Source organism: Misgurnus anguillicaudatus, chromosome 16, assembly GCF_027580225.2.
Source record: "Misgurnus anguillicaudatus chromosome 16, ASM2758022v2, whole genome shotgun sequence".
Taxonomy (NCBI): domain Eukaryota; kingdom Metazoa; phylum Chordata; class Actinopteri; order Cypriniformes; family Cobitidae; genus Misgurnus; species Misgurnus anguillicaudatus.
The window spans coordinates 835,753-857,275 of record NC_073352.2 but is presented as its reverse complement, the minus strand read 5'-3'; the positions used below and the strand labels follow the sequence as shown (position 1 = coordinate 857,275).

Sequence of the window (21,523 nt, the reverse complement as noted above, 5' to 3'; positions counted from 1 at the left end):
TATGTTTTCAGGAAATAGTCATGACAAGCCAGCTGGCCTCTCCAACTATGCACGGTATGGTGGTTTAGCAGCGCGTTATGCCGTTGCTCGGGAAAAGCAACCCCTGAGCAGGGTACGCACACGAGCCAACGGAACAACATCAATGTGTCACCTGCAGATGCAGGGCAGGAATCAATATGGGCTCGGGTTGTGTTCCTTATGTAAAACGATAGCGTTTCCCAGTCTCGAATTAAATTAATGTAGCTGTTGGATAACAGCAGCTGCTTCCACTGCCAGTGTGCATGTGGCTTTGAAATTATTTCTTGCGCAACTGGCAACATGATGCAAGTTACGAATTAATGTGTGCTGTGTATGTATGTCATACCGGTTTGATTTATAATTATAAGAAAACAAGGGGGAAAAGGTAGGGGCGTCCGGGCATATGCTGCTAGCGGAGGCAGTCTCGTGCTCGAGCCCGATGGTGGAGCCGCAGGCCACAGACAGGGGAAAGGGTTAGAAATTAGACGGAAAGGTTTGTGAAAGCAGGGCTATAACACCGCTGGCGGAAACATGCTTGAGCTGGATGGGAAACCTGTATCGCTGGGATGTGTTGCATCGTGCAGTGCATGACAGGCTGCTTTGCGGCGATCTTCGGAGCGAAAAAAATATTGAGGCTTGGTGGCAGAATCTTGATCACAACCTGGACAGGCTGAAGGCCTGCTGGTGCGGTCTGAAGAAACCGCTCTTGCGAGGATGGAAAACCTTTTGGTGAGTAGAGATGTAGCTTTGTGATCTTTCCTTGTTTAGTTTGTGGCTTTGCGGCGGGGTGTGGATTTTGTAGATGGAAGAGTTGGTTGAAGAGAGATGTGAAGATTATGGAACTTCTTAGAGAAGATGTTGGCGTTGGTTGATGTTTGTCTTAAGTTTTAAGCAATGTTCAATTCATGCTGAAACTATCGAGGAATGAGGGTGAGTTGGTTTCCAGTCTATATAGGTTTCTGTTGATGCCGATCAGGTGGATAGCTGATTGCTGATTGTCAACAGCTGGTCATAGTTGAGGTGATTAGGTTGATTATTTGAACGTGTTCCTCCCGAACTTTGTTCATAAAACATCATGTTGATTGACACGTCATAAAACACGCACAGCTCCGGACAGCCGCTGTCTAAAAGCCATAAAATACGACTCTCAAAACTAGACACCATGTACACCGTTTGATTGCTAGTCCCACCCACCTGTCAAAGGGGGTCATAAATCAATCATATTTTGACATATACCGGTCCGCTATAACTACTGATGTAAAAATCAAATCTCTCTCTCTCTCTCTCTCTCTCTCTCTCAACAGGTATTGTTTGTCAAAATACTAATTAATAAACTCAAACTCATTTTTGAATATTGACTCAATTTGCCAGCATGGGTTACAACATTTTTTTTGCAACAAGTAGAAGAGTTTCTACCAGGCAACGTGTAAGTTCAGTGTTAAGTGATCTTTAGCATCTAAACATGACATACACTTAAGACTGATGGCTGGTTTAGAGTGCTTGTAATGTACCTAAAGTGAAAATGATCAATATCACAGTAGAGATTCGCAATACTACACAGATCACTGAACTTTGTAAATGTAATATTGAGAAGAATCAGAAGATGTTACTCAGAACTATTACAGTCATTAACTGTACACACCCAGAATTGGTAATGAGAGGAAATGAAGATTACCATATTACTTAGTTTGGTCTTCTAAGTAAATATGTTTAATGGCAATTAGGAGAAATTATGTTGCTTTTTACTATGCAAGGGTTTCTGAAACAATATTAATGTCTGCTGATTTTACAGGATGTGATAGGCTCACCTTTAAACACCAGAGATCTCTGGTTGTATTACTGTAACTGTCATAGCTGGTAACTTGAAAAGAAAAGTTAGATCCAAATCAGTGCGAAGCTAATGCGAAGCTCTTCAAACATGTTGCATGTCATGTGTGTGGCTCATCATGTCAAAATATGTGTACACCACGTGCATCACAGAGCAAAGAATGCAGCCTATTTTTTTCAAGATTTTGATAACTTATTTTATTTACTTGCCATTTTTTTCATCATTCAAATTTGGGTGGTTAATAACACATTTTTCTGTGGTGTGACATACTCAGAACACATTCATTATCTAACTTTACAGGGACTTTAAAAGTCACATTCTTTCTGATCCCATTTTTAAACCCTAGTAAGTGTGTAATGTTGCTTTAATACCAGCATAAATAATACCTGTAAAATGATAAAGCTCACTGCCAGGCGATATATTTTCTTTAACAGAAGTCCCCTTTCAAAACCTATAGCGAACGGCCGGTTTGGACTACAGCCCTCTACTTCCTGCTTTAATGACGTCACTAGAACAGTTTTTTGACTAAACTCTGCTCACAGGAATACGTCGGTCGCCAGCTAAGCTAACAGCAAGCTAACCCGCTATCGAATCACAACACACTAAACCAGCGTTTCCCAACCGCTGTGCTGCGGCACAGTAGTGTGCCGTGACAGCTTGTCTGGTGTGCCGCGAAAGAACAACCAAATTATTTATTTAAATTATTAAAATTATTTATGCAGCGCATCATTGCTCCAAAGAAGTAATATATGCAAAGTAGTTGTTTTATCATCACCCACTCAGCCCTCTCGCTGATTGTGATGTCATTGCGTTTCAACGTGACTCACGTTTTTCCCAATGTGCGCATTTCACATTACAAGTTACTACGAAGACCCGCGAAAACATGGACAAATTCTACCAATCCTGAATCTGAACCTGGAACGTCTAACAGTGAGGATATAAGAAAGAAGGCAAAACGGTGAGCTCAAGACAATACAGCGACAGTTATCTGTCATATGGGTTCACTTTTACTGGGGATCCCTCGGCAGCACTCCCCCTATGCTTGGTTTGTGGAGAAAAACTGTCCAACCATGCGATGGTTCCCAGCAAACTTAAACGCTATCTACAAACAAAGCACCCATCACTCAATAAAAAAGACATAAATTATTTTATACGTTTGAAAGATCAAACAGAGAAACAGGCTACGTTTATGAGAAAGAATGCCACGGTTTCTGAAAAAGCGCTCGAAGCTAGCTACCGGGCTGCTGAGTTGGTGGCAAAATCGAAAAAGGCACATACAGTGGCGGAGTCGTTAATTCTGCCGGCACGCAAAGCAATTGTAAAAACAATGTTGGGTGTAAATGCTGCCAAAGAAATAGAAAAAGTGCCCCTTTCAAACAATTCAATCGCCAGACGCATTGATAATATGTCCGCTGACATTGAGAGTGTTGTACTTGAAAAAATAAAAACAAGTGGAGGAAAATTTGCCCTGCAGGTTGATGAATCAACAGACATAAGTGGCCATGCTCAGCTGTTAGCAAATGTGCGCTTTGTGGATGGTGAAATTATCAGAGAAAATTACTTGTTTTGCAAGGAGTTGCCATCAAAAACAACAGGAGAGGAAATATTTTGGGTGTCATCCGATTATGTCGAGCAAGGAGGTCTAAAATGGGAAGACTGTGTAAGTGTGTGTACAGATGGAGCAGCAGCTATGACCTGGTCTACCAAAGGATTTGTCAGCAGGGTGAAAGAGAAAAATCCAGACGTTGTGGTCACACATTGTTTTCTGCATCGCGAAGCACTTGTTTCAAAGACGTTACCAAATGAGTTATCTGATGTGTTGGATAGTGCAGTGCGGATTGTCAATTTTGTAAAAACAAGACCTTTGAAAAGCTGCATTTTTGCCACGTTATGCGAGGAGATGGGTGCGAACCATAAGACTTTACTACTACTACTCTTTGGCGACAACATGTGGAAAGAGGCTCTCTTGAAATGTTTCCCCTTACCCACGCTGGACATTCAGACAACACTGCGACATTGTGTGTGGTAATTTCAAAGCATCTAAAAACTCTGGAAGAAAAATTCTCTTTTTATTTTCCCTCAACTTCATCTGAAGCCTTTGATTGGGTGCGAGACCCATTTAGCTCATCTGCAATTGAGAATGCAAACAAACTGTCACTGCAGCAGCAAGAGCAGCTGACTGAAATGTGACAGGACCGTGGCTTGAAAATTGCTTTCAGTGATCTGCCTTTGGACAGTTTCTGGTTGACTGTGGCCAAAGAGTATCCAGTCATCGCAGACAGTGCAATCTCAGTGTTGTTTTCATTTTCCACAACCTACCTATGTGAGCTCAGCTTTTCTAGTTTGACATACATAAAGAACAAAAACAGAGAAAGCTGCGAGTGTCACTGTCATCCATTCCAGCTAGGATGTCATCTTTGTGTGCATCAAAACAAGCTCAAGTTTCACATTAAATGTGAGTACTACATTTAATATAACATTTTATTTTAACAAGTAATTTTAAGCATTGCAATACAGGTTTGTGCAGTTCTGTTAATGCTTATTTTGATAGTGGTGTGCCGTATGATTTTTACTCATCAAAAGTGTGCCGTGGCAAATAAAAGGTTGGGAAACACTGCACTAAACAAACGACACAATCAGAACTCATTACGTATTTCTGAAGGAGGGACTTCATAGATCAAGGAAGACATCGGCCCGCTTTTAGGACAGTGAAAACTACCGCGGTTTTTTTTTACATGTGAAACATAAACACGTTATATTGCGCACTGTAAACACAATCAAAGCTTTAAAAACACAGAAAGAACGGGACCTTTAAGTAAAATCATTGTCTCAGTTAAAGAGTAAATTATTAAAAATATCCCCTTTTGCGCCCATGGGCGTTGTGGTCTGAAAACGAGGTGTGTTCAGGCGCATTGTTGGCGTGTTGCTATTTTGAGGCAACTAAAATAGACTACGCCATTGACCAACAAAAACCAGGGGCCCGTTTCAATAAGGAGGTTTAACCAACTCTGAGTTACTCTGCGATAGGAAACTCTTGAGTTTTCTGTTACAGAACAGCTGCTCTGAGTTAGTTCAATCGACTCTGAGTAGGTTAACTCTGAGTTAAGCGCGTAAACAGGCACTATGAAAAAGCCATCATCAATGGAGCTCATATATTACGATTTACCATGGTAACAGCACGTGACAAAGAGGTCTAAATCCTTTTTACTACTAAAACTGAAAGTGTAACTGCAAGTGTACAGCAACTACGAGCATATATTTTAAAGAAAAACATTTTTGTTGGAAATTGCTACTCGTAAATGCGTACATTTAATTTTTCATCACGATAAAAATATCAGAAGTACATAAACTGAGGACTGTACGTTATTATATCCATTTTCATGCAGATGCAATCCCATGGACAAAAAAATGACAGCAGCTCATCTAAAAATGAAATTAGGCATAATACTTGGGCATAAAAGGCTACAAACTTTACAAATGTTTGTCATGAATAAAACAGAATATACGCCAAGTCAGTATTAAACTCATGTCGTTGACAGTATGTCTGCCCAAACCACTGCGCACAGCACTACCCACTAGACGAGCAATAATGATGAGAAAATTCTTAAGAAATGTAAAGGCAAGTGTTCAGATGTAAGAGCACGGCCATAAAGGCCTGATATTAGTCATGTAAGGATATTTATCTAAAATGACCGCAAAAAAACAAAAAAAAAACAAATAATACCCCTCACATAAATGCAAGTGGATATGACAGAAAACACGGCGAAAACTCGTCGAAATGGGAAAAAGCTGTTGTGCGATTGAGTGTAATAACAGACCAACAAGAATTCGGAGCTATCGTTTTACAGACTGCCAAAAAACACTGAAAGGAGAAGTGAATCGTTCGGTACGTCCACAGACCACAGGTGGGTTCACAAGTTGCAAGGGTCACTATCAAGTAGGCCTATTTGTATTTTATCCGTGTTTTTCTTTGGAAAACATACATTCCAAAGCATATTATAACAATTTAACTCTACATTTCATAAATACAAGTTTTTGTTTTACATTTAATATTTAAGTACATTAACACAGTTTTAATCAAGTAAAAGTACACAATTTTAATGTAATTGGGTGTTAAATAAATTTTAATATGCAATATTAAAGAATACACAGTGATTCTAGAATGTATTGAAGTAAATTTTCCCCAATACAAACAACCTAATAAAGCACAGATGCTTGGAAAATGTAAGTAATGTAACTAAGTATTGTCCACCTTTGCTATCAAATCCAACTAAATTCAATTTAAGCTGATAATAGTCAGTTTTACTGGTATTTTTCGCAGTGGCCGCTATGAAAACCAGCCATTTTGTTGAACGTTTGCCACTCGCCGGGGCAGGATCACGGGGAAAAGTGACGGCAATGCATACGGGTATGGCAAAAGACAGAGCGTCAGCATTTGAGTACAGTGTGAAATCAGCGGAAACACGGGGAAAACGTGTCTAAATGGGAAACAGCTGTTGTGCGATAGACTGTTCTACCAGATTTTCCAAGAATTCGGAGCTATCGTTTTACAGACTGCCAAAAAACACCAAAGGAGAAGTAAATAGATTGTTCATGCCAACGTCCACTGACTACAGGTGGGTTAACAAGTTGCTAGGGTCACACTACTTAAAAATTTCACTTACTTAAAAGTATTTTTTCAAGTATTTATATTTTATCTGTGTTTTTCTTTGGAATACATACATTCCAAAGCATATGACCATAAGTCTCTATTACATTTCATAATACGTTTTTTTTGTTTTACATTTAATATTTAAGTACATTACACACTTTTACTCAAGTAAAAGTACACAATTTTAATGTAATTAGGTATTAAATAAATTTTAATATGCAATATTAAAGAATACACAGTATGATTCTAGGCTTTAGAATTTAGTGAAGTAATTATTTTCCCAAGACAAAAACCCTAAAGCACAGATGCTTGGAAAATGTAACTAATGTAAGGCAGTATTGTCCACCTCTGCTATCAAGTCCAACTAAATTCAATTTAAGCTGATAATAGTCAGTTTTACCAAAGAGTATAGAAGCACAAGAGGGGAAACTCTCATTCGTTTTTGGCAACAGTCAGGTGGCGCTTCAGTAGCGCGGCGCTGCCATTTTGGAATGAAAATTCTCACAGCCAATTCATTCTGAATTCATTCTCAGCGAATTTCACAGCCAAATCAGAAGCGCAATAGTAAGTTTCTTAAATTAAAATTTTGTTCACTTGCTACTCCTACACGAAACGCTGTATTGTCGTGTATGTATCTGTTGATTTGTTGTTGTTATTAGTTGTGAAATCCAATCATTAAATAAATAGCCTACACATTTGAGGTAGTTTTTTCTTGCTTTATTATGTAATTCTATTTTATGCTACTTTACACATTTACTACTATTATTAGTTACCAACTCCACTAGGTATGAAATATATTTTGTACATAATCCCCTGGATCCCGCTACAAACATTATAATCTTATAGAACATGATGCTCTGTCTGTTATCCTAATAATTGCCACTTTTGGACAGTGGCTGTTTTTTTTTACTTAATCCATTTCGAGCAATTCAGATGTGTGTGTATGTATATAGAGCCAAATATTATGTGTGGATGAGTTTATGTCGGTATGTATGTATGTAAAATTAGCCTATATAAAAGTGGAAGACTTGTCCAAATATCTGAAAATTAGCTGTAAAAAGGGATTAATGATCACTGGTCTGATTGTATGTTATTCTCTGTTATCATCATTCAGTTTGAATTTGATCTTTTAATGTAGCTGATATTACCATTACTAAAATGGCGGATTCGTGGGGCTGCTGCTGGGCGCTGGTGTTGCAATGGAACGTTCTATTGAGTTTCCCCTTTTGTGCTTCTATACTCTTTGGTTTTACTGGCATTTTCGCAGCAGCCACTATGAAAGCCAGTCATTTTTGTTGAACGTTTGCCACTCAACAGGGCGAGTTCCGGTGTGTTCACGTGGAAAAGTGACGTCCATGCATACCCTCTATTGAAAAAATAAGCTCTGTGTTTTTAAAAAAGTTTAGGTGACACGTTTTGCCCAACAAGTTTGTCATAGAAGATAAATGCTATTTTTATGAAAAGAAGGAAACATATATAACATTTTACATTTTTTGAACAATACAGCTTTAAAATAACCTTTAGCAACAATAACATTACAAGCACAGCAGAATTTCCCTGTGTTTCTCCTGCATGAATTAATGTAAAGTGGCTTTGAAACAATTAAGCAATTGTGAAAAGCACTATAAAATTGAATTGAATTGAATGTCAGGTGTCGTAGATCGTGTGCCTTTAAAGAATTTCGTCATATTAGGATGACGTAGATCATGTCCCAGAATGCATCACGTGACGCCGCTTTGATACTAACCCATGGCGGGTATTTTCACGCGAATATTTACTCGAATCATGAAACATTTTCTATACTTGCTGGTAGTTTAATCTCTGTTTTTTTTTAGAGTCTAGCAGTTTGTATGAGTTAACAATAAGTAAAAGCCCTGCCGAAGTCACACGTGTGAACTAATGTAAGACACGCGTGTCTGTGTGAATAAACTGCAGCATCTGTCAAGAGTCTCTTCAAGCATCTGTCAAGAGTTTCTTCAACGTTGGATGCCACCCGCCATAAAACATAAAGAAGAACATAAAGTTTCTTCAGGAATCCGACGAATGTGTGTTATACACCGATAATAATCTGACAAACACTGGAAATATAAGAATATAAGTCAATCTCTTTGGAATGGCAAATAGTCGCTTGCTCGTGCAGGGTCTAGTCCTCGTGGTGGTTTTCACCTTAGGTCTGACACGCGCTGCTAAACTAAACATACCTAAAGTTTTATTACCACTAACCAGAACTACCAAAATCAACTTTACACTGGAAGCTAGTGAAGGCTGTTATCGATGGTAAGTACATTGAACAGAATTTAATGTGTCGTATATAGTAGCCAAGTAATGAATTACACTTGTGATTATTTTTATTGCTGTTTTCTTGCACTATATTTATGAAGTTCAAATACCAAATAACTATAGGTCTGATAATATACTATTTATTTATGAATTACATTTTAAGATGTAATGTTATGACTTTAGTAAAAATAAATTATGTGTAAGTTACTGTCAGGCATGTGAGCTTTGTTTTTATTTTAACGCTGTAACGTTATACCCAGGTTTTATTTCAGTAACTTTAAGTAAAAGGCCCAATGACACCGATATTTGTTTTCTCAGTATCAATTGTTAACATGAAGTAACAAATGCATTTTAAAATAAAAAGATGAATACATACTGTAAAATTACATTTCTTATAGTTTGCTCATGTTTAATGCTAATTTTAACAAATGAGATGTTATTGTAGGGTTTTTATCGTTGCAATTACAAATCTACAAACCTAAAGCTGACTAATTTTTTCATATCTGTTTTGTAAGAGCACAATTGAAAGCAATGAAATACTTTCAGGAAATTGTTACACTCAGGGCCTAAAACTAATCTTTTGCCACACCTTCAAATTGCCGGTGACCTAAAAGTTTACAAACCATGTTTTTTAAACTCTGCAGTAACTAAACATATTTAAGTAACATTATGCAAATAAGGTACTATTACCGTGAGCTAGCTACATTAGTTTACCTGGAAAAACTTTACAGTAGGTGTAGGCGGTATGACCAAAACTCCATTTCACAGAATGAGTCATTTTATTTCACAGTAAAGGCATATTTCACGGTATGTATGTTTTTCAGCTTTATAATGTTTTTGAAATATAAAAATTTGCAGAAATTTGCCACTCACTATAGCTAAATGCTCACCACATTTTGAAAATATGGGCAAGTTAAAGTAGGGGTGTGACATATACCATTCACGATTATACCGCACGTGTACTTAATATTTATTAGACCAATGCATCTTTTCTATTCATTTTCCATTACCGTATTTTCCAGACTATTCAGCCTGCTGTTCTGTCTGCTATTGTTTAGTTGAATAACTTGCCTCTCCAGATGAAATGTCTGTTCTTTGGCGCAGATTTTGTGAATTGTATAAATAAATGTCACACATAGTCCACTGCGACTTATATATGTTATTTCGTGTAACTGACGCATTTTTTAATGGTGCGACTTATACTCCGGAGTAGGCATGGGCCGGTATAAGATTCTGGCGGTATGATAACCTTTAGCAAAAATACCACGGTTTCACGGTGTTGCGGTATTGCCATTGCAACACTAAAATGTGTTACTTTCAAATGCTGGGTAAAAATAAAGCCTTTAAATTATAATATGCTTTCAAAAAATATATAGTATTTTCGTAATGTATATTAAATGTAAACATCAAATCAATCACATGACTTAATGATTTAATGAATTTTGTATAAACACAGCTCATACCTTGGAGACGGTATCACAGAACATTTTAGTGGTTTTGAAACCTTGACTGTTTAAAACCTCGGTATACCTTGAAACCGGTTATCGGCCCATGCCTACTCCGGAGCGACATATAGTCAGGAAAATACTGTAAAATATAGCTGCAAGCTGCGATGGCGGGCCCTCGCATGTTTTTTACCGCTACACGGTGCCTTCCGAGAAAACGATGCACAGTGGGCAAGTGCATCAAGTGGGTAAATATTAGTGGACTATTTTATGTTGTTACTGACCCATTTGGGGACTGTAGGTAAAAGAAACCCCACATTTGAACAAAGGGGGGCGCTAGTGAGCCACTTAAGAGACACGCCTATGTCTGACATTTTTGTTCACACTTAACAGCCGACAACTCTGATGTTTGTGCCAAGTTTTAGGTTAATCTAACCACGCCAAGAGCCCTAAATATGCCTTAAATAAAAGTAAAATTTGACACGTTGCCATGGGAACATTGTTCGAGATATTAAAAATCCCTTCACAATTTATCATCTACAATGTCTCCGCATCATGTTGACCAATTTTTGTGTCAATCACATGAAAATCCTAGGAGTATTTAAAAGAACATTGCATGGAACTTTCAAAAAAATCCACCTTTGTGACTGACACACTTCCTGGCTCCTGGTGGTAGCGCTATACCCGAGACTCACAATAAGGCACATCGATGTGATCGGAATCTTCAGACGAACAAACAACCCGCGTGTCATCACAATAAGACATTGTTTGGCTTAGATATTACACACTTCCTGTTTCTTTGATTTTGCCATGAATTTGTCGCTTCACCATGGCAGAACCGTTCGAGATATCTAGGGCCCTATAATTTCCGCGATCACGGAATCGCGAACGGAATCGCAGAATTGGCAAATTAACACGGAATCTAGTATTAACGCAGAATTTTGCGGAATTTTACATATTTTGAATAAAATTATGTTTTTGTGTGGGAGACGAACGTATGTCTGGGGGAAATGCAGACCGTGGGAAGTAAATCTGGGCGACACGCCCCCTCCTGTCGTTTCAGACCCCCTCCAAAACACTGAAACCATGGCGAAGCGGCTCTCCACGACTCTGCTTTCGTCAGCGAAAAAATTAAGAAATTCGACGCTAAGCACTTAGTTCCGAGCAGGTCTCACAAGACTTTTATGTGACCGGAGAACTGTTATTTTGTAAGTTTTGTCAACACTCTGTTCACGGTGAGCGCAAAGATACATGCACTCTCTCATCCAAGTCTGTCTCACTGTACCTCTCTCACGTGCACGCGCTCACGCATGTGTCCGAAGTGCGAACACAAATTCTCATGTACTTGTTCAGTTTTATGCATTTCAAGCGAGCTGAGGCAAACTAACTATCCCTCGCATTTAAAATGTAATCATCTGCATCATGGCGCCGCTCTCTGTCTCCCCTTCGTTCGCACGTGCAAAGAGATGCGTGCTCATGCTGTCCTAAGTCGCGTTCCGCTGGATTGATGTGTTTAAGGCACTTCTGAAGGCACCACTGCTTTGACACCTTGATGTAGCCTCCTGCAACAACACTAAACAATGCATTGAATTGAGTTGTGTGTGTGCACGCGCGCGCGTGCGTGTGCGTGTGTATGTGCGTGTGTAAATGCATCTTTTATAGTCATTAAGTAATCCTGTTATCTAGTTTTTCCCCAAATCATTTAATCATTAACATTAAAGGCACACTCTTTTTATGACTAAAATAACAGTAAAGGGTAAAAAATATAATTGCCAAAAATTTAAACGGATAAAACGGAATTTGCAAAAATTAAAACGGAGAAAACAGAATTTGGGAAAAAATAAAACTGAATTTTTGAAAAAATAAAACGGATTTTATAGGGCCCTAGATATCAAAAATCCCTTCGCAATTTAGCAAGTTCAATGTCTTGGCATCATGATCACCACGTTTGGTGTCAATCGCATGAATGCCCTAGGAGGAGTATTTAAAAGTTCATTGCATGCATTTTTGAAACAATCCAAAATGGCTGACTTCCTGTTGGGCGGAGCTATTAGGTTTGAGTGCGAAAGTTGTTCGGGTCGATGAGATCTATATGTTTACCAACTTTCGTACATGTGTTCATGTTTGCCCGATCTGTGCCCCAATGTATGTTTTTGCATTACAGGGGGCGCTACAGAGCTCCCCTGCCACACCCGTGTTCCAGCCTTTGCCCGGTCCTAATGGCCGACGACTCTGATATCTGTGCCAAATTTCAAGAGTTTTCGAGTATGTTAAAGCACCCAAATTGCTCCAAAATGTAAAAAATAAAAATAAAATAATAATAATAATAATAAAATATAGCTGCAAGCAGCGATGGCGGGTCCTCGCATGTTTTTTTACCGCTACACGGTGCCTCAGAGAAAACGATGCACGGTGGGCATGTGTATCAAGTGGGTAAATATCAGTGGGCTATTTAATGTTGATACTGACCCATTTAGGTACTGTACGTAAAAGAAACCCCACATTTTAGACATATGGGGGGGGTAATGAGGCACTAAATATACACACCTTTATCTGACCTTTTTGTCAACACTGAACAGCCGACAACTCTGATGTGTGTGCCAAATTTAAAGTTAATCTAAGCACGCCAAGAGCCTTAAATATGCCTGAAATAAAAGTAAAGTTTGACGCGTTGCCATGGGAACAGCGTTCGAGATTTCAAAAATCCCTTCGCAATTTGTAATCTACAATGTCTCGGCATCATGTTGACCACTTCTGGTGTCAATCGCATTAAATCCCTAGGAGGAGTATTTAAAAGTTCACTGCATGCAACTGTAAGGCTTAAATATGCCTTTAAAATGAAAGTACAGTTTGACGTGTTGCCATGGGAACAGCGTTTAAGATATCAAAAATCCCTTCACAATTTATCATCTACAATGTCGCGGCATCATGTTGACCACTTCTCGTGTCAATCGCATGAAAATCCTAGAAGGAGTATTTAAAAGAACATCACATGGAACTGTCAAAAAAATCCAGCCTTGTCACTAGGGCTGTGACGGTTAGGATTTTTTTCTCACCGCGGTGAAGCATCAAAAAATCACGCGGTTATGCGGTTAACCGCACAACAGTAACCCCCCAAAGCCCAAGCGACCCTAAACCAGACACCCCCCCCCGCACCCCCCGGCAAAGCATCGGGGAACAGTATTCTTATTTATTATTAAAAACATGAAATAATATGTATTTCCATAGCTTTTTATATACATGTTTTGAACGTAATAGGAATTATATAATTTTTTGTCATTGTTTATAACCCATTTTGTACAATACATATCATAAAATAGCAACCAGAAAAAAACTAGACAGAACATGTCGAGCTTAACATTGTTTCTTGTAAGCAAAACCTTGATTCCAATTTCTTTAGACATTTTTAGAGTGTTTTTCGGGTAACACTCCGTGCATATAACGCATTCCTCCAAACGCAACTGGTTGAACGTTAAATAATTTATTGCACAATAAAATGGGTTACAGCCAATGACAAAAACTGTTCCATAATTCATATTAAACTCAAAAGATATTGAAAATAAATACTATTTCATGTTACTATAGTTAATATGTTTCATTAGAATTTTTCAAAGCAGATACGAAACGAAATAGCCTATTGCATCATCCCATAAATAACTGCGCAAAACTTATAGATACTCCAATCAATGCTTTAAATTTCTGCTGCCAATTTACATAATCAAGAACGTAATAAGAGTTTTTTGATCCTGAGCTGGAGAAATTAGTTTAAACCATTAGCGAGTCACGCTGTCAGTATGTTAGCGCTCACCTGCCTGACTGCTGTGCTGTCCCTTTGGTATTTCGCTCATCTCGCAAAAGTCTTGGAGATTTCCAACTGTCGTTGCTGGGCTGAAGTTTTATGCTTTACTAAAGGTATGTTTGGTGCTCCCAAGTCCGACAAATGCCACATGATAGTTAATCATCATAAGATGTGATTTTAGATAGTGGCATTTCCTCGCTATGATAGTCAGACATATAGGTCTTCAGCCGATTGCGCTAGCCTTCATAACTATAGTTGGCATGTTTGCTAGGGATGGGCACCGAACTCGGTACTTTTATAGGCACCGACCGAATTGCGTCGGTACTACCCAGTATCGATTCACATAAAATCCATCGGTGCTCAATTTCGGTACCTGAGAGAACATGTCCGTGCGCCGCGTCTGGTACGCGCGCGCGCGCGCGAGAGAGAGAGAGAGAGAGAGAGATTGTGTGGGAACTTGGTGACACCCCTTTGCAACTTGCTTAATGGCTAACAAAAAGCGATCTAACGTGTGGTTAAATTTCACAAAGGATGATGCAGACAATGCTACCTGCAATATAAGTGCAGTAAGTGCAAGGCAGGCAGTGTAAAACATCCAACCTGAGGAAGCAGCACTTATACAATGTGTATTTAAAAGCACAAGAGGGCTTATTAAGATGCGTTTTCGTCGATCGGATCACAAGTGGACGAGAGAGACAAATTCTGTAAACACCTGGTATTTATCAACACCAGTCCGTCTCTTTTGTCCACTTTCGACCGCTTCTGTCCTGATTACTTGAGTGGTGGTCCGTGGAGACTGCGGGGAAGTCCCTCTGCTTTCCTTTTAGCGCGAGCTGGAGAAATGACTGTTTAAATGGACGCGAACTAATTTGGCGCTGCTTGTGTTTTAAGTAAACATATGCTGCACAGTGTTTTGTACATGAATATGTTGGCGCTTTCTCTGATTTTTCAGCGCAATTAATGAAATAAGATCGCGCAACTTTCATGCGCTCGCAAAATGAAACTGCGGAGATCAGCCGCTTTTCGTTTTATCAATGAAAGCCTAAAGACTGTGTGTTCACGCTAAAAGTCAGAAATGACGTAAAACTTTGTGCTCAATACCTCAGATTAGATAAATGGACGGAGAGAAGGTGGTCCGTGTGGCTGTTCGAGAACACATTCAACCACATGCGAACCAAATGCCAATGCTGGCAAGCTTGGCAAAAAAGTATCTGTGTCCAGTCCTTTTCTACATCCTTACTGTGTCCCTTGCTGTAGAGAACACTCGCTCTGTATTGTTTTCTACATAAAAGTTTACTTTTATGTTGCTTTTATGACGTTCATGTTCATTGATCATTTATCTTACTTATAAGTTTTATTTATTTATTTATATGTAAGACATATGCCCTGGATGTTATAGGGATTTTTTTGTAAAGATTGTGTGTATTATTAAACATTTTGAAATAAATAACAAAATGTTGAAAATGAGAGGTTTGGGCTTATTATGTCCACCCAAAGTCACTTAAAGGTGCAGGGTGTAATTTTTAGAAGGATCTTTTGACAGAAATGCAAAATAATTTACAAAACTATATAATCAGGGGTGTTTAAAGACCTTACATAATGAACCGTTATGTGTTTATTACCTTAAAACGAGACCTTTTTATCTACATATTCTGAGGGTCCCCTTACATGGAAGTCACCATTTTGTGCTGCCAGTTTTCTACAGAAGCCCTTAAAGGACAATTTCTTTTAGTAAGTTGTCTCCAACAATGACATGTTTGTCCGGTGGCGGTGTGTTTCAAAAGCGAGGGGTGAGACATGGACTAAGCCGTTGGTTGCATTTCGCAACCTCACCACTAGATGCCGCTAAAATGTACACACTGCACCTTTAAGTCAGAGTAAAGTACCGAAAAAGGTACCGCTGGGTACCGGTATCGAATTCCAGGTACCGGTATCGGAACCGGTACCGGTAAAAAATGTGAACGGTACCCAACCCTAATGTTTGCCCATTATAGTTTTAAATAATTATGCTATTCTTATCATTACCAACGCGCATTTCATTCTGCCCGGACACCTTCTTGCACCTGAATAATGTAATGCGCGTGGCTGTGAGATGCACTTGAGATTTAGTTATTCGCGCAGTGAGTTGGTACGGTTCCATGGCATGCAACAAATATCAGAGCACCTGGGCATGACGCGCTTAAAGTAATGGCTTCATGTTTAAGAAGATTGCACCCGTGACAGTAGGCTATTTGTGTGTATTTAATTAAACCTTTTCTGTAAACACGAAGTACTGAAACTTGGTAATTAAATAACAATAATCAGACACGCGCACATAAACCCCTATATGTTTAATGGACTGACCCTCCCCCTTGTGCAGAAAGCCGTTTTTTTCTCTAGAAGCCCTGAACACAGGATGGAAGACAGTAAATTATGATTAACAATGACTTTTGTGTATAGTTCACATTATACAGAATATGACTTCTGTAACTTTCACCAGCAAAATAAATAAATAATGAAAATATAAAAAAGTGCGGTGATGACGATGATGACCTCAGCACCGCGGTAGTCATCTAAATACTGCGGTGATGCGGTGACGCGGTTATCGTCACAGCCCTACTTGTGACTGACACACTTCCTGGCGCCTGGTGGTGGCGCTATACGCGGGAGTCATAATAGGCACATCGATGCGATCGGAATCTTCAGACGAACAAACACCCCGCATGGCATCACAATAAGACATTTTTTGCCTTAGATATTAGACACTTCCTGTTTCTCTGATTTCGCCATAAATTTGTCGGCTCGCCATGGCAGAACCGTTCGAGATATCAAAAATCCCTTCGCAATTTAGCAAGTCCAATGTCTCGACATCATGTTCACCACTTTTGGTGTCAATCGCATGCATCCTCTAGGAGGAGTATTTAAAAGTTCAACGCATGCATTTTTTAAACAATCACAAATAGCTGACTTCCTGTTGGGCGGGCTTAAATGTTAGAGGGCGAAAGTTGTTCGGGTCGATGAGATCTATATGCATACCAACTCTCGTACATGTGCGTATAGGCCTGTCACGATAACAAATTTTGCTAGGCGATAAATTGCCTCAGAATTTATCGCGATAGACGATAACATTGATGCTCCGGGACCATTATAATAATGCAGATACACCTTTTCGAAGATCTATAAACTTTTATTTTTAAACAATAAGTAATACTGGAACTGGAAGACATTTTAAATATCCACAAGAAATGAACAAAATAACAGGATGATTGCGTTTTAGGTGCATATGCATGTTTGTCGTGTTGCAACTTTTAAGTGCTACGTTTTTACCACAAATGCGACATAACGGCTCGTTCAGGTTTAGTGGTTCACCTCGGTCATTAGGTTTAAATCCAAAGTACTCCCACACTGCAGCTGTAGCGTTTGGTTTTGAAACTTGGCTGTTTACACGTGGTATAAGTGGACGAGAGAGACATATCACGTTTACACCTGGTATTTAAATCCGTCTTTTGTCCACTTTCGACCGCTTCTGTCCTGAATACTGTGAAGGGGTGGTCTGTCGAGACGGTGGGCGAGTCTCTCCGCTGTCATTTAAACGCCAGCGGGAGTAATTATGAGTTTAAACGGACCCAAAGTAATATTATGTCCACTGCTTGTTTAGCAAGTAAACATGCTGCACAGTATTTTCTACATGTATATGTTAGAGCTTTCTCTGAATTTTCAGCACAATTGATGAAATAAGATCGCGCAACTTTCACACGCTTGCAAAATGAAACTGCGGACATCACCCGCTTTAGTTTATCAATGAAAGGCTAAAAAAATAGCACTGTTCACCTTGTGTCAGAAAAGACGTAAAACATTGTGATCCGATCGATGAAAACGCATGTTAATGACAAGTGAAAACAGCCTCTAGTAAATCCATCTTTTTCTCCAACTCTCGTCTCAACTAGTGTTTTATCCTGCTACACTCCTCACGCGGCGCTCATCCTCCTCAGTACGCCTACTGTGATAGGCTACGCCAGGAGTCCCCCCTCCCCACACAGATCATGCGACTGACAAATGACTGACGAGGGGTCACTCCTTGTCACTCGTTGCACGGAGCGGTCATCCAGTCTCTTTGGTAGAGAGAGAGAGACAAGGAAAACAAACAAGCATGCAAATGTGAATTATCGCGGCGTAAAAAAATGATTGAGCTCATTTTATTTACCGTGCGATTAATCGATTTATCGTTTATCGCGACAGGCCTATGTGCGTATATGTTTGCATGATCTGTGCATCAATGTTTTTTTTTTGCATTACAGGGGGCGCTACAGAGCCCCCGTGCCACGCCCGTGTTCCAGCCTTTGCCAGTTCGCAATGACGGACGACTCTGACGTCTTAGCCAAATTTCAAGAGTTTTAGAGTATGTTAAGGCACCCAAAATGCCCAAAAGTGTTAAAAAATAAAAAATAAAAATAAATATAGCTGCAAGCAGCGATGGCGGGCCCTCGCACGTTTTTTTACCGCTAAACAGTGCCTCCGAGAAAACGATGCACGGTGGGCATGTGCATCAAGTGGGTTAATATCAGTGGACTATTTCATGTTGCTACTGATCCATTTAGGTACTGTAGGTAAAAGAAACCCCACATTTTAGACAAACGGGGGCGCTAGTGAGACACTAAAAAGACACGCCTTTATCTGAAGTTTTTGTCAACACTTAAGAGCCGACAACTCTGATGTGTGTGCCAAATTTAAATTTAATCTAAGCACGCCAAGAGCCTTAAATATGCCTGAAATAAAAGTAAAGTTTGACGTGTTGCCATGGGAACAGCGTTCGAGATGTCAAAAATTCCTTCGCAATTTAGCATCTACAATGTCTCAGCATCATGTTGACCACTTTTGGTGTCAATCGCATGAATCCCATACGAGGAGTATTTAAAAGAACATCGCATGCAACTGTAATGCTTAAATAAGCCTATAAAATGAAATTAAAGTTTGACACGTTGCCATGGGAACAGCGTTCGAGATATCAAAAATCCCTTCGCAATTTATCATCTACTATGCCCCGGCATCATGTTGACCACTTTTGGTGTCAATCGCATGAATATCCTAGAAGGAGTATTTAAAAGTTCACTGCATGAAACTGTAAGGCTTAAATATGCCTTTAAAATGAAAGTAAAGTTTGACACGTTGCCATGGGAACAGCGTTCGAGATATAAAAAATCCCTTCGCAATTTATCATCTACTATGCCTCGTCATCATGTTGACCACTTTTGGTGTCAATTGCATGATTTTTCTAGGAGTATTTAAAAGAACATTGCATGAAACTGTCAAAAAAATCCAGCTTTGTAACTGACACACTTCCTGCCGCCTGGTGGTGGCGCTATACCCGGGAGTCACAATAGGCGCATCGATGCGATCAGAATCTTCAGACGAACAAACACCCCGCATGGCATCACAATAAGATATTTTTTGCCATAGATATTAGACACTTCCTGTTTCTCTGAATTTGCCATAAATTTGCCGCTTCGCCATGGCAACACCGTTCGAGATATCAAAAATCCCTTCGCAATTTAGCAAGTCCAATGTCTTGACATCATGATCACCACGTTTGGTGTCATTTGCATGAATCTCCTAGGAGGAGTATTCAAAAGTTCACCGCATGCATTTTTTAAACAATCCAAAATGGCGGACTTCCTGTTGGGCGGAGCTAAAATGTTAGAGGGCGAAAGTTGTTCGGGTCGATGAGATCTATATGTGTACCAACTCTCGTACATGTGCATACATTTTTGCCTGATCTGTGCCCCAATGTTTGTTTTTGAATTACAGGAGGCGCTACAGAGCTCCCTTGCCACGCCCGTAGTCCGGCCTTTGCTCGGACCTGATGGCCGACGACTCTGACGTCTCTGCAAAATTTCAAGAGTTTTTGAGTATGTTAAGGCCCCCAAATTGCCCCGAAATGTAAAAAAAATTAATAATAAAAATAATAAAAATAAATATAGCTGCAAGCAGCGATGGCGGGCCCTCGCACGTTTTTTTACCGCTACACGGTGCGTCCGAGAAAACGATGCACGGTGGGCAAGGGCATCAAGTGGGTAAATATCAGTGGGCTATTTCATGTTGTTTCTGACCCATTTGGGGACTGTAGGTAAAAGAAACCCCACATTTTAGACAAACAGGGGCGCTAGTGAGCCACTAAATAGACACGCCTTTATCTGACGTTTTTGTCAACACTTAACAGCCGACAACTCTGATATGTGTGCCAAATTTAAAGTTTATCCAAGCACGCCAAGAGCCTTAAATATGCCTGAAATAAAAGTAAAGTTTGACGCGTTGCCATGGAAACAGCGTTCGAGATGTCAAAAATTCCTTCGCAATTTATCATGTACAATGTCTCAGCATCATGTTGACCACTTTTGTTGTCAATCGCATAAACATTCTAGTAGGAGTATTTAAAAGAACATCACATGGAACTGTCAAAAAAATCAACCTTTGTGACTGCAACACTTCCTGGCGCCTGGTGGTGGCGCTATACCCGAGACTCACAATAGGCACATCGATGCAATCAGAATTTTCAGACGAACAAACACCCCGTCTGTCATCACAATAAGACATTTTTTACCTTAGATATTAGGCACTTCCTGTTTCTCTGATTTCGCCATGAATTTGTCGCCTCGCCATGGCAGAACTGTTCGAGATATCAAAAATCCCTTCGCAATTTAGCAAGTACAATGTCTCGGCATCATGATCATCACACTTGGTGTCAATCCCATGAATCCCCTAGAAGGAGTATTCAAAAGTTCACTGTATGCATTTTTGAAACCATCCAAAATGGCCGACTTCCTGTTGGGCGGAGCTTATAGGTTTGATTGTGAAAGTTGTTCGGGTCGATGGGATCTATATACGTACCAACTCTCGTACATGTGCGTACATGTTTGCCCGATTTGTGCACCAATATTTTTTTTGCATTACAAGGGGGCGCTACAGAGCTCTACTGCCACGCCCGTGTTCCAGCATTTGCCCGGTCCTAATGGCCGACGACTTTGAGGTCTGTGCCAAAGTCCTGGTGTTTTCGAGCATGTTAAGGCACCCAAAGTGCATGCCAAGTGCTTAAATATGCCTGAAAATGAAAGTAAAGTTTGACGTGTTGCCATGGGAACAGCGTTTGAGATATCAAAAATCCCTTCGCAATTTATCATCTACAATACCTCAGCAACATTTTGACCACTTTTGGTGTCCATCGCATGAAAATCCTAGGAGAAGTATTTAAAAGAACATCACATGGAACTGTCAAAAAATCCACCTTTTGTGACTGCCACACTTCCTGGTGCCTGTTGGTGGCGCTATACCCAAGACTCACAATAGGCACATCGATGCGATCGGAATCGTTGGCCGAACAAACACACTGCGTTTCATCCCAATGAGAAATGTTTTGCTTTAGATATTAGACACTTCCTGTTTCTCTGAATTCACCATAAATTTGTCGCCTCGCCATGGCAACACCGTTCAAGATATCACAAATCCCTTCGCAATTTAGCATCTCCAAT

General features: G+C 39.8%; 1 protein-coding gene across 2 annotated transcripts in view; it reads left to right on the top strand.

Annotated features, from left to right (window-relative positions):
- The first annotated feature begins 6,333 nt into the window (after window positions 1-6,333).
- The window catches only part of nup210 (nucleoporin 210), a 302,105-nt gene continuing 286,915 nt past the window's right edge, over window positions 6,334-21,523 (top strand). Inside the window, exon 1 of one of the 2 annotated variants that reach the window (XM_073853990.1) lies at window positions 6,334-6,462. In XM_073853990.1, coding sequence (XP_073710091.1) covers window positions 6,440-6,462 — 23 coding nt within the window. In that variant the 5' untranslated portion in view covers window positions 6,334-6,439. Of the gene's footprint in view, window positions 6,463-8,204; window positions 8,775-21,523 lie in introns of those variants that run through there. The other variant, XM_073853989.1, reaches the window with a different exon arrangement.